At 33.6% G+C, this 14,020-nt stretch overlaps 1 protein-coding gene across 2 annotated transcripts in view; it reads right to left on the reverse strand.

Annotated features, from left to right (window-relative positions):
- Positions 1-3,447: 3,447 nt before the first annotated feature.
- ZBTB41 (zinc finger and BTB domain containing 41) overlaps positions 3,448-14,020 on the reverse strand; it is a 48,958-nt gene continuing 38,385 nt past the window's right edge. Inside the window, exons 11-12 of one of the 2 annotated variants that reach the window (XM_059413038.1) lie at positions 11,533-11,638; positions 7,963-8,046 (exon numbers count right to left, since the gene is read on the reverse strand). In XM_059413038.1, the coding sequence (XP_059269021.1) occupies positions 8,043-8,046; positions 11,533-11,638 (110 nt within the window). In that variant the 3' untranslated portion in view covers positions 7,963-8,042. Of the gene's footprint in view, positions 8,047-11,532; positions 11,639-14,020 lie in introns of both variants that reach the window. The other variant, XM_059413036.1, reaches the window with a different exon arrangement.

Consider the following 14,020-nt stretch of genomic DNA (forward strand, 5'->3'; position numbering starts at 1 on the left):
ACGTGCTTCTTTCAGTGACTGACCTACAAGGGCTCAGTAATTGTACATGTGGGTTCTTACCTTGGGATTCTGGGAGAAAAGGTAGATGGAGAAAACCGAGATTCCCATGAATTCGTAAGGAATGGTTTTGACAGCCAGGGCGCTCGACAACTTTTTGGTTTTTAACTGTAGGTGTCTAATAATAACGATTATGGCTTGCATATTCCTATATTCCAGGGATTGTTTAAAGTCCTTTACACATTGACCTCAACTTTCACTTCAACTCTGTAAAATAACTACTATTATTTGCATTTTACAGATGAACAATACAGGGCATACCAGACAGCAAGCTGCAAAGCCAGGGTAGGTACCCAGGCAGTTTGTAGTCTTGCTCTTACTATACCATACTGCCTCTAAAGGTAGTAAGAAACTAAAAATACAATGAATGGATGTGTGTATGGGTACAACTATATGGAAAGCAAGGTCTGAGTAGAAGAATGAGAAAGGGGAGATATTAAATTATAATCACGGACACCCAACATAACCTGAAGTTGAATCTCTTAACAATTTTTAAACAAAACTGTTTATTTAGGTTTTGTTTGTTTTCTGGGGCAGGGGAAGCCTTTAGGATTGATGTGCAATAAGAACACTACTGATTTTTTAAAGCAAAAAATGTTAATATGAATTACTATGACTTTTAGGTACATTTAATTTATTTCATATTGTTAATGTTATTCATCAAATTAACATTGCAAATATAAACCCTCTTAAAGCTTAAGTCACTGAAATAGTTTAGTTCGACTCTTTTAACATGGTGATAGCACATTTTGCTTGTTTTCCCTTCATAGTTTTTCATTAAGAAATGCTATTTACACAATTTTTTTTTTTTAAAGCACAATGAACTGTGCTGGATATATTTTATTTGTACCTCCACTTCCACTCCCTGCTATTTTCCAGACTGTTCTTTGCTGTGGGATTCTGATCTGTATTCTGTGTATGTTACATTAATAGTTTTACTCTGTGGCTTCTGTTCTGCTTCAAAGAGGGAGGTCACTGAGGGAGAAGAGGGAGGTGAAGGTACTTACTTCCTCCCCTCTACCACCTTGGGCTGACTACATCTCAACATTAAAAGTAACACACAGCTGAACAGGTGCCCTCTCCACATGGGTCTTTCCCCTCAACCTTTTGGATCTGGGGGAGGGAATAACATAGTTGTTAATAGTTCCAGGGTATTGCATTATTGCTTGTTTCCCTACATCCCAGTCACATCTTTGCAAATGCAGTTAACCTTAGAAAAACATGGCTTTGAACTGCACTGGCCCACCTACATGGCTTTTTACAGTACTGTAAATGTTTTTCTTTCTTATGATTTCCTTAATAACATTTTATTTTCTCTAGCTTACTATATTGTTAGGGATATAGTACATAGCACATATAGCATGCAAAATGAGTTAAGACTTTGGGTCAATAATAAGCTATTAGTAGTTAACTTATTGATGAGTCAAAAGTTATCCACAGATTTTCAACTACACCAGGGGTCAGTTTCCCCAACACCCACATTATTCAAGAGTCAACTGTATTTTGCAGCCTCTCTTTCAATCTACACCTTGGGAAAATTGGTATTTCCTTTTGACCATTTCGTAAAGGAAGGAAAAGCCTGGTTTATGGATGGAACTGTATGGAAAGCCAGATTTTACATTTGCTTATGGTCTTTGCATTCAATTTTTAAGGAGACATGCTGAGCATGTTCTGCATTCCCATGCAGTTAAAAGGTGTTCAATAAAACCTAATACTTTATTAAGACCAAAGAATTTTATATTTATTTTAAATATCAAAATAACACAAAGAACTAGTTCAATATACAATACACTTCCTAGTCTTCACAGAGAACTGAATTTTTCTATAAAGACATTTGTACTTATGAAACATGAGACGGCTAAAATATCTATGTAACTCACAAGATACTTCACACACAGTTGACAAAATAATGAATTTTGATATTTTAGATTTTTCTTTGTAATTGCTTTTAAGTGTCCTTTAATGATTAAAAACAAAACTTATGATTTGAGACTGAAGTCTAAGTTCAAAAGCATTTTCCACTTTAATGTACATCATAAATCCCCTAAATTATAACACTTAACTACACAAGATGGAGCAGCGAAATGCCCACCTCTGTACTCATTCTTTTTGGCAGCCACACTCAATCTATTATAATACAGTTTTATCTATAGGGATAAGAAAAGTCTAATTGTTGGAATAAAAATTTTGTAATTACATCACAGTACACTGTCCAACTTTAACACAAGCAGGAATACCAAGCAAAGAGGCAAAATAACAATGAGAAGTATACATGCTCTTCATTCAAGAAATGTTTTAGAACTTCCAACAATAATGCAAGCACTGAAGTTACTTTTTTACTTAAGATTTAAAAAAAGATACATCCATCTTTGTATAACCTCTATTCTCTGAATATAATTCTTATTTTCTCTTTGTATAAATGGCTGCAGAGGCTAAATTTAAATTGTCTTGGGATTCTTCAATAGTCATAGATTTAAGATCAATACATAGCAAGTTGAATGAAACATGAAGAGTAAACAAAACATAGTCACTCTCTCTACCAAGACCTTCTTTCTCTCATCTTCCACACAAGCTAATCCTATTACTTCTATCTTATTAATGCTACTTCCAAAGAGAAGGGCAGAAAGCATGCTAATATTCTAGGATAAAAGTATCTTTAAGTTGAAATAACATTAGAGGAAACAAGGGGGTAAGTCCCCCAAAAGAACACTACAGAGTTTACCGAGAGAGGAATGTGAAAAAGAAAGGGGGATGATCTAAAGAATTGCCTATAGTTCCTAAAATTATTTAGAAAATATTCTCACATTATCCATTATTTACCCTAATCACAAGTAACATTTATCATAATACTATTTAAAGTCTTAGAAATGCTACTTGTTCCTTATTAAAGAATACATTTTTAGTCACTTCAAATTTGGCACTGAATCTTAGAATAATCCAAATAGGACTTTAAAGTCCTGATTTTTCCTGAGTTCATCAACTCAAATTGCATGTTGGTTGGGATGTTGCTGCTCCTAATGAGAAACTCATCTCAAGCCATCACCTCTAGTTCAGTTTTAGGCAAACTGAAGTGAGAAGCCATTCAATGTAGAGCTGTGTAGTTATGGGAACTGATATTTTTAAAAAGGAATAGGAGGGTGAGTGGGAGGAGAAGACAGAGAAGCAGACACACTACTCATTTTATTTTATTTGTCAGATTCCTCTAATAAGCATCTAGAGACAGGCCCTGGAGTGGCTTTAAAGTAACTATAAAGGCCACAAAAGAGATTAAAAAAAAAATGTTCACACAAGTACTTAGTGCCATTTTCCTAAATAATTATAAAGTAATCTTAAAAATGTGCTGCCTGACCAGCAGGTAGCACAAACATAAAACCCATAACAACAACAACAACAAAATCAAAATCATTTATTAACCAGTACAATCTAGCCAGCAGAATCAATTTGAAGCAACTACAACACAGTGAAAAGGCACAAAGCATGCAATTCAGAAAAGAGTGGGTATAAAAAGGACACTGTCAAAGAGCTAATGCTCTAAATCTGACTTTTCATCAATGATATGTTAAAATGATCTGGTAGGAAGATAACTCAAACTTACAAACATACCAGTTTAATTATGTATTTGTTTGCAATTAAAGAGTGAAAAGCAATGAATGATATTTAATTACTTATTAGCCCTTAACAGTTTATAGTCACTCTGCAAAGATGTCTTGACACTTTTAAAGTTGACAGGATATTATTAGTGTACCTATTTCATGACCTACAATCACTTAAAAGGAAGTCACTTAATAAAGCACCAGTTTAAATCCCTATTTATTCTACTCCTTTTCTCAGCAATAAATGACTAAATTACTTAAAAGTATGCAAAGATAATTACCTTTACAGTTGTTGGTTAAATCTTGCTGGCATGAAGAACAAATGCTAATCTTAAATGGTACTACAGGCTGCAAAAAATAGGTGGGGTTTTTTATAAAAATAACTTTGACTTGTCTTAAAAAAAAATTCTAAGGCAAAATTATTTTAATAGTGTAGTGTAAAAAATAAGCTTATTATTTAGCATTTAATAGTGTCCACTTAAAGATAACATTCAATTAATTAAACTGAGGGAAACTGAGTATTCTTACTTGTAACTGGTTTGTCAGTATGACTATTCCCAGAGTATTTTCTTCTGTTTTTATTTTTATACATATAAACACAAACAATCTTAGTATTCAAACTAATGATTTTTTTTAAAAAATCCATAATCCTAGGACTTCAACTGTGCTTCTTTGGACAAATATTTATTCAAACAACAAAGAATTTTAATTCTCTTAAACTATTTTAATACCTACTAAAAATCTTTGGTGCATTTAAGTAAAAACTGATTAGGTTAACAAATTTCTACACTTGATAAATTATTCAGTTTACATATTAAGTGCTAACTGCTATCAGCTAAAAAATTAATTTAAAACAATAAATTATGTTCATAAAATAAAAACTCTGAATGAGGCTAAGCTTAGTTGCAAGATTCAAAACTTTAAGTATAGTTACAAAATTAATGGATTTTAGAGTTAATGGAACATTTGTCCAAATACTCCAAATTAAATATTATAAAAGGTTAACTGAAAAGAGTAGGCCTCATTACATATTTTTTGTGCCAACTTCAACAACTTATATACATTCAGTTTGCCCAAATCCATGAGGTTTTCACAATTTTAAAATTTCCTATATTCTAATTTTGGAAATTAGAGGCAGCAGATTTGTGTGTTTGTCCATCTGCTGAGTAATTTCTTCATAAGAATTATGCTATCTAATTCCCAGACTGTTTACGATCACATGAGAAAATGTAGTGCCTGGCACACAGTAAGCATTTATTAATGCTAGCTTTCTTTCCTCATTAGTAGCTCTGACATTAATGATGTGAGCTTAACTGAGTCCTTTATCTTAACCTCAGATTCTTCATCTCTAAAATGGGAATATAACATGTCCTTTCTCTTTTAGAGCTGGTTATGAGGTTAAACGAGATAACTGAAAGCATTTTATGAAAGACTAAACCAGTATTCAAGTTTATCTACAACAATAACTAAATATCATTCTATTTCACTTTATATAAGAAATGTGTTCCAGAGAAGTTTTATACTGTAAACCAATTCCTACAATCAAATTACATATTTAAAGCATTAGGAAATTATTATTAAAAGAATCCTCAAGTAAATACCTTCAAAAAGCAAAGTATTCTTTTCAATGTGAAAATGCAACACTCTCTTTCTTTCTTGCTACCAAGCATATAATATACCATACACAGACCCATACATACCATCTGCCTTTTTGTAAGTCCAAACTTTTCTACGATGGTTATGTAAGGCAGGGTATACTTTTAGGTATTATTTCATCTCATTACAGTAAGTTTTTTCATTAAAAGTCTTGCTGGTCTTTATGATAAAAATCATAAAGATCTGCATTTTTAAAAGTCAATTTGAAAGACTAACAGACTAATAGTACCTCATATAGTCAAGTTCAATCATGTAAGTACCTCAGATATAACATTTCCACACAAAAGTAAGAACCTTTTAAAAAGAAGAATACATTAATTTTATCTACTGGTCCTAGATTAATTACAACCAAACCTTGATAACTGAGGCGAAACTCAGGTTGGTTTTGTTACTTATATGAGCTACTTTGGTTAACTGCCTCAATCTCGACATTTTTTTTCTTTTATTTCCACTAGTATGGTGAATGCTCCTGTAAAGTACCTTCATTTCTTAAGTGCTTCAGCAAACAAGTTTCCCCATTATTAAGTGGTTAAATTTTATTCATTAAAACTTCATTATTTTATTTGTGATTTTTTTCACAAGGGCTGGGCCAGACTTTACAGTTTACACAAAAAAAAGTGCTTAAAGCAATTAGGAGTGTAAACAAAACTGAACTAGAAAACTCTTAAAATTGCTCTTTTCCAGTAGTTTACATACAAATGACATGCTAATAATAAATCAACCCTGCCTATTCTAATCCTTCAAGCAGCTCTACTAGGAAACATTATCCTAGTTTAAGTTTAAATTGACTTGAAAATATGGAAAGTGCACATCTTTAAAGGTATTTTATAATTTTAACTTTTTTCCTCGATTAATTTTTATCAGTGTGGTTTTTGCTCTAACTGCTATTTCTTTTCACCAAGTCCTCAACTTTTATCTCCTACAAAAATAAAAAATCAAGGATAATTACAGATATTGGGCTTATGTGAAAAGCAAAATAAAAATCTACATTACATGTAAATCTGTATACAAGTAGTGGTTCCCTTTAATTAAAGTAAACATTAAGTTTAGTTAGACATGGATTTTATACTTTGGCACCTTCCCTTATGATTATATATGAAATATCTAGGTTCTATTTCCCACAATTTTATTAGCCAAAGTAAATGAGACCAAAAGTAGCTTGTTAATTAAATTTCATTGATTAGTTATAATTGCCCCTCCTTTAGTGAGATTAAGATACATGCTATGATGTATTGCTGATGTTTCTTAAATGATAAAATTTAAAAGATGAACTTACCTTTAAAGCTATCTAGTTAAAACTGTCATAATTTGCCTTTAATACATTTTCAACTTGTATAATTTAATGCCTATACATTAAAAATATGCATTTCTTATTCATAATAATTGAAGCATAGGCAAAAACCAATTATTTGGATAATTATTTCATTTCTAGGTTTCATTTAACAAACTATTCTTACATTAAGTTAGCTTCCTTGCTTTGAGTTTGTGAAAAGACCAAAGGATTAATTATAACCTGAAATTAGGGCCACATTAAAAAATAAAAAACAAACAAACCACGGAAATAGCCAAGAGTTCCCTATAAATTTAAATTCCTAATTTCAGCTTTTTAAAATGAAGAAATAATAATGAATCTTAATAAGGAAGAGTTGCAATTATCAGTGTACTCTTATATTCTTTCTTAAAGGCTACATGGTCAGTCCTTAATCTTGTTTAGAAGATGGTCAAGGAGAAAAACAGACTGAAACTAAAGAATGAAAATTTCCATGGATAATTAAGAAAAAACCCAAAAACAAAACCACAAAGTCAACAGCTAATAATTTTGAAAAGTTTGAGAAACCATTAAAAATTAGCACTAAGTTATCTTTAAAAATCATAAAAATGTTCATTTCAAATATTATACCTCAAAATGTGTCCCAATATTCTGTTCAGTAAACAGAGATACATATATTTTTCTTGATTTGAAATGGTTCTGAGGACTGGAGAAACTAGAGAAAATGAAAAATAGCAGCCTTACTAATTTAAAAGCCATCAGTCTAGGCTACCATTAGCACAAAACCATCAAAAGTCTGTGGAATGTTTAGATTTACTCATGAATGATGCTCGTTATTAGAAATACTTTGTACAGCAGTAGCATTATCAAGGCCTAGCAATGTTCCAAGATAAGACTGTTCTCTAGGATCTAGCATTTGTTCAGGTCGTACTGGATGAACTATATTTGCAGGTTGAGGAGTGAGAGTATACTTTTCCAGAAAAGCTAAATCAGCTGCTCGGGGATAATCAGTCGCTTGTGGCTGTGGCGATAGGATCTCATGAGAAGACGGTGGGAGTGTGGTTGTATGACGCACCAGATCGCTCTGAGTGTCAGGCATCTGAACTGGAACCAGTGTTACTGGAACACACACTTCAGACACATTCTGTAACATAGTCTTGGCTTCTGACTGATAAACTTTGGGCTGGTCCATATATTGTTTTGTTTCTGTTTGAAAGATTTTATCATCAGATGAGTATTCTACTGGCAAAGATACAAGTTTTTCCTCAGAAGTATTGAGTGGATCGTCAGGAGATTTTATGCCATGAACATGGTCAATGTGGTATTTCAGCTTGTCTTTCCGCTTAAATGTTGCATTACAGTGCTGACAGTTGAAAGGCCGGGCATCAGAATGAATAACCAAGTGTTTTGTTAAAGTTTTCTTAATTCTGAAAGATTGATTGCAAATTTGACACTTGTATGGTTTTTCACCTGTATGAACAAAAATGAAATTAAGTGTAAAATGCACTCGCTTGGTAAGACAATGATTTAAAGTAATAAATTATCTGCATGAATACTCATAAGAACTTAATAAAAGCAGTGATATTATATGTTATCACAATAAAGAAAACAGGTTCAAACACTAAAAAGATCCAGGCTTGAATTCTATCTGTACCACTTACCAGCCAAACCTGGAGCAAGATAGTTTCTTTCTCTTTTTTTAAAAAGATTTTATTTCTTTAACAGACAGAGATCACAAGTAGGCAGAGAGGCAGGCAGAAAGAGAGGAAGGGAAGCAGCCTCCCTGCTGAGCAGAGAGCCTGATGTAGGGATCCGTCCCAGGACCCTGGGATCATGACCTGAGCCAAAGGCAGAGGTTTTAACCCACTGAGCCACCCAGGCGCCCCGCAAAATAGTTTCTAAGCACTGTTTCTTTGCCAGTAATATGGAATAATGATTGTACCTACCTCAGAATTGGTAAATGGAATGAATAAGAAAATGAGTAATGCTTAGATCTGTACCTGGCATAAGTACTTAATGGACTCAGATTATTAATATTGCTTTTTTTTTTTATTTCTACTACAACCCCTAAAAAAGTTATAAAACCAAAACATCTGATTTTCTCCCACACAAGAAGGGAGAAACTCCAATTAACCAGGTTCTTAGAATCATACTAAGAAGTAGTGATTTTTATGTCTTGCCTAGTCTCCTTCTGGAGAGTTGATCAGGGTAAAGATCAAGGAAGCTGGACTGCTTTTCACTTTTCCCTGAGTCAGGTTTCCATGTTGTAGTTTTACATTTGTTTGTTTTTTTAATATGAACATTATAAATTCTAGTGGTAGGCAGAATAACAGCCACTCAAAGACATACACGTTCTAGGGAGCTATAAATATGCAATTTCCATTGGCAATAGGGACTGTGCAGATCTGATTAAGAGTAAAGATCTTGAAACGGGGAGATTAACTAGATTATCCAGATGGGCCCAGTTTAAACATACAAGTCTTCAAAAGTGGTGAGCGATGAAGAATGGGTCAGAGAGATGCACTAAGAAGAATTCAACCCCTGCATTGCTGGCTTTGAACAGGGAAAAAGGGGCCAGAAACCAAGAAATGTGGTGGCCTTCAGAAGCTAGGAAAAACTCTCAGCTTACAGTACATAGTAAAACTAGAACCTGGGTCTTGGTCCTACAGCTCAAAGAATCAATTCTACCAACAAAACAATTGAGAAGGAACCCAATTCTTCCCTAGAGCTGCCACAAAGAAATGCAGCCCTACCCAAATACAGATTTTAGCCTATGTCAGATTTCTCACCAAAAGATCTGTAAGATCATACATACTGTATTGTTTAAGCCACTAAGGTTGTAGTAGTTTGTTACAGCAGCAAGACATACAACTGTACAACAGACATAAAGGCACGTATTTTTAAAGCTAAAAGAAAAGATTTTATATTGTTAGATGGGTTTATTGATAGCACTATTTTCTTTATCCTTCCATTAAAACAAGGCCAATTCTAAGAAAATTAAGAGAACTGCATCTTCAAGTTGGGCCACTAATATCGAACAATTGTTTACTTGTTAAATATTATTGCTTAATTGTTACTTTGTAGACCATTAGAACTTTCAAATCCCAGTGAAGAAAATTTATATAGACTGGGATGCTGGTTTCTGACACTATTAGATTCCTACTCATTTCTGGACTGATATCATTACTGATGTCACTAAAGAAGAAATAAGACCTGAAGTAACACATTATATAAAGGGTTAAAATTCCTGAAGAGATACTATTTGCAACTGTGTATAGAAAACACTGTATCCAACATATGATCTCGTCTGCAATACCCAGAATCAGGGACAATATGAAAAAGGTCATAAAAGAGTGTTCTGAAAAACAAAATTATACTTCCAAAATGCAAGAAGAACTACAAAGCTCTTTCTGTAATTCCTGGCATCAAAACCAGTCACACCAGGAGCTTTTATGACTTTTTTAAAAACAAAAACCCTAGCACAGCATTATTACCACCACCACCAAGCACAGGATTTATTTTTTAAAGATAAAAATTTATTAGTTTTAAGTGTTCTCCTTTGGCACAGCATTAGCCATGATAGTTTCTTAAGCACATTCCTTAAAAAGCTTTCATAAAGGACTTAATAAAGTCATAGTCAATCAGTTCCAGTGTCCCACAAATACTTTTAAGAAACTGGGACCCAAACAGGCATACTGAGAAGTTCTTTGAGAAGTTTTTATGATCATTTTAAACAAATATCATTTTCCAACAGAAAAATCAATTTAGGTTTGTAAAAAGATAAAGATCCACAAAGGAAATGTTGAAGTATTATATTTAAAAATATATTTTAAAAAATATCATATTTAAAAAGCAAATCTAGAGTGCTTAAAGAAACATAGTGAAAAGGGTCAATTATGAATTTAATGAAAAGAGGAATACATATCAAAGAAACATACTTTCTACAGCAAGTCCTTCTGTAGCAAAATTACCTATTTGACAATATTTAATTCAAGTTGGATGCATCTCAAGATCATAAATCAGAGACCTAAGAAAACAAAGGAAAGGTCTCTTACAAGATATATAGGAAGATGTTTATTTTTTAAGAGTAGAAGTAGATAAAACAACACTTAAAGAAAGCTAATCTGTTTCTCAACTAAAACCACAGAAACTTATGAGTTTTTAGAATTAAAAACTGTTGGGGCACCTGGGTAACTCAGTCGGTTAAGCATTCTTGATTTCAGCTTAGGTCATCATCTCAGTCATGAGATCAAGCCCCACATCAGGCTCCGTGCTCAGCACAGAGCTGCTTGAGATGCTCTCTTCCTCTCACCCTTTGCCCCTCCCCCACTCATGCTGTCTCTAAATAAAAAAAATAAAATCTTTAGAACTAAAAACAGTCTTCCAGTGGATCTGTTATATTTAGATATTAAAAATTAGTATATGAGGGACACCTGAGTGGCCCAGTCGCTTAAGCCTCTGCCTTCGGCTCAGGTCATGATCCCAGGGTCCTGGGATAGAGCCCTGCACTGGGCTCTCCGCTCAGCAGGGAGCCTGCTTCCCCCTCTCTCCCTGCCTACCTCTCTGCCTACTTGTTATCTCTCCCTATCAAATAAATAAATTAAAAAAATTAGTATATGAAAATATAACTTAGAACTTCCATTCAGACTTAATGGAGTAATTCATGTCACACTAAGTCTCTTGCTGCTGAAGAGGAAAAGACACAAGATTTTTAAAAACTCAATCTACTCTTTAAGGGACTGAAGTACAAACAAGGCAGGCAGGACGTGAGAAGCCAAGATTCTGGAGACACAAGAAGATATGGAGGTGTCTTCTTTCCTCAGTGCACTTTCAGATTTAATGTATGGGGAAACAGAGGGCAAGTGGCAGCTGGAAGGTAAAAGCTGGAGTTTGGAACTAGCAAGAATTTAAGGGGTCAAGAGCCTGGAAAAAAGAACAAAGAAATGAACAAAATACCTGTATTTTCCAACTCCCAAGATGACCATTTGCTGGATGAGATAGCTAAAAACCAGAGGCTGGGATACTGAATGTTTGAACAGATACAGCAGCAATCCCAAGGGTACTAGGGAAACAAAGATTAGAGTTTAAGTCTCATCAAAGTGGAGAGACTCTTGGTATAAACACCATACTTCAGTTGAGACCCCAGAATGATGATGAACTAGAAGAAAAGTAGAGTAGAAACAGACCAGAAGAGATCAATGCCATCTCAGTCTATCTGCTTGTGAGAAAATTAAATATATCTGGGAAAAAAATACAACTTCAAGAGCTTCTGTAATTTTTCATTCACAAAATCTAAAGTTCAATTCAAAGCTGTCAGGCCTATCAAGAACAGAATCAAATGACCAAATGCCAAAAGAGGGAGGGAAAAAAAAGATAACAGATACACCTAAAGGTGAAGAAAAACTACATTAAGACTAGAATATTAAAATGAATATGAGTAACATGTTCAAGAATTGGAATCTATGGGAAAAAGGAAATTCTGGAACAGGTAAAAAAAAAAACTGAGCAATTCAGTAATTCAGTAGATGGATGTGGTAGCAAATTAGACACCACAGAAGAATAATTAGTATATTGAAAAATGGATCAATAGGAATTATCCATATGGAAGCACACAGAAAAATAGGATAGAAAATACAGAAATATGCCTGGGTGACTCAGTTGGTTAAGCATCTGATTCTTGATTTCAACTCAAGTCATGATCTCAGGATTGTGAGATCAAGCCCTGTGCTGGGCTCAGGGTTGGGCGTGGAGCCTGCCTGAGATTTTCTCTTTCCATCTCCCTCTGCCCCTCCCAACCAGCACATTCGTTCTTTCTCTCTCTGTAAACAAAACAAAACAAAACAAAACAAACAGAAAAAGCATGAGAGATAGCTATAACATACATAAATTGGAATCCCGGAAAAAGGAGAGAGTACAGAGGAAAGGCAATATTTGAAAGAAAAAATGGCTGAGAATCTTACTAAACAATAGAAAGACATCTCAAGTCAAAGATGCAGTAAGTTCTACAAACCTCACAAAATTAAAAAAAAAAACAAAAAACAAAAAAACCCTAAAGCCAAAAAGTACATCTGAGCACACTATAATTAAACTACTAAAAATCAAAGCTAGAAAAATCTTAAAGCGCAACCGATTAAAAAGAGACATTTCCTTTAAATGAGCAACAATAACAACAGTATACTTTTCAACAAAAACAAAACAAGTTCAATGAGGAAAAAAATGACATATTTACAATGTTGAAAGAAAATTAAATTCTAATGCAAATTCTATACGCAGGAAAAATATTCTCCATAAAAAAAACCAACAAAAACAACATTTTCAGATAATCAAAACCTAAGAGAAGTTGGTGCCTATCCTGCAGATATTCACCAAAGGAGTTCTTCATGCAAAAGGAAAAAATCCCTGGGACGCCTGGGTGGCTTAGTTGGTTAAGCAGCTGCCTTCAGCTCAGGTCATGATCCCAGCATCCTGGGATCGAGTCCCACATCGGGCTTCTTGCTTGGCAGGAAACCTGCTTCTCCCTCTGCCTCTGCCTGCCACTCTGTCTGCCTGTGCTCACTCTCACTCCTCTCTCTCTGACAAGTAAATAAATAAATAATTAAAAATAAATAAATAAATAAGGAAAAAATCCCAGGTGGAAGAATGCAAATGCAGGAAATAACAAACAGTAAAGGGCAAATATATGGTTAAAAATAAATAATATGTGTTATATAAAACAAACCAAAAAATAATGTCTTTGTGTTTTAAAGTATATGTAGAATTAAAATACATTCTGCATAAAAGGTCAGGATAAAGGTATTGTAAGGTCTTTGCACTGTCTAGGAACTGGTAAAGAACTAACAAGATAGACTCTTTAGGGTTCTATCTAACAAAATAGCAATCTTTAGGGTGACTACTAAAGAACAATGCAAGAACATTCAACTGACAAGCTAATTGAAGGGAAAATGTGTAATAAAAATTTTTCATGATCATAGGGAAGTGAGGATGAGAGAGAGAAAGCATCAAGGAACACGTGAGACCAATAGCATGATGACAGATTTAAACCCAATAAATATCATGTAAAATTTTAATAACTAAACACATCCCAATTAAAAGAGATTATAATGGATAATAAAACGAGGCTCCAAAGAGACACATCTTAAATAGAGGCCCACAGAAAAACTGAAAGTAAAGACAGAAAAAATATATCACTGATATCAGTAACATAAAAATACTTAGAAAACATCCCAAATATTTAGGAATTAAGCAATGTAATTAAAAATAAACCATTAATAAGAGAATAAATCAGAATAGACATTAGAAAATACTGTAACTGAACTATGATGAAAACAGGAACCATAAAACAAAGGGTGGAATCTCACTAAAGCAGTGTTTAGAGGGCAATTTATAACTTTAAAATACATACAAGAAAAAATAAAAAGAAATGCTAAAATTCAGTAAGTAAGGC

The sequence above is a fragment of the Mustela nigripes genome, chromosome 10 (assembly GCF_022355385.1).
Source record: "Mustela nigripes isolate SB6536 chromosome 10, MUSNIG.SB6536, whole genome shotgun sequence".
NCBI lineage: Eukaryota > Metazoa > Chordata > Mammalia > Carnivora > Mustelidae > Mustela > Mustela nigripes.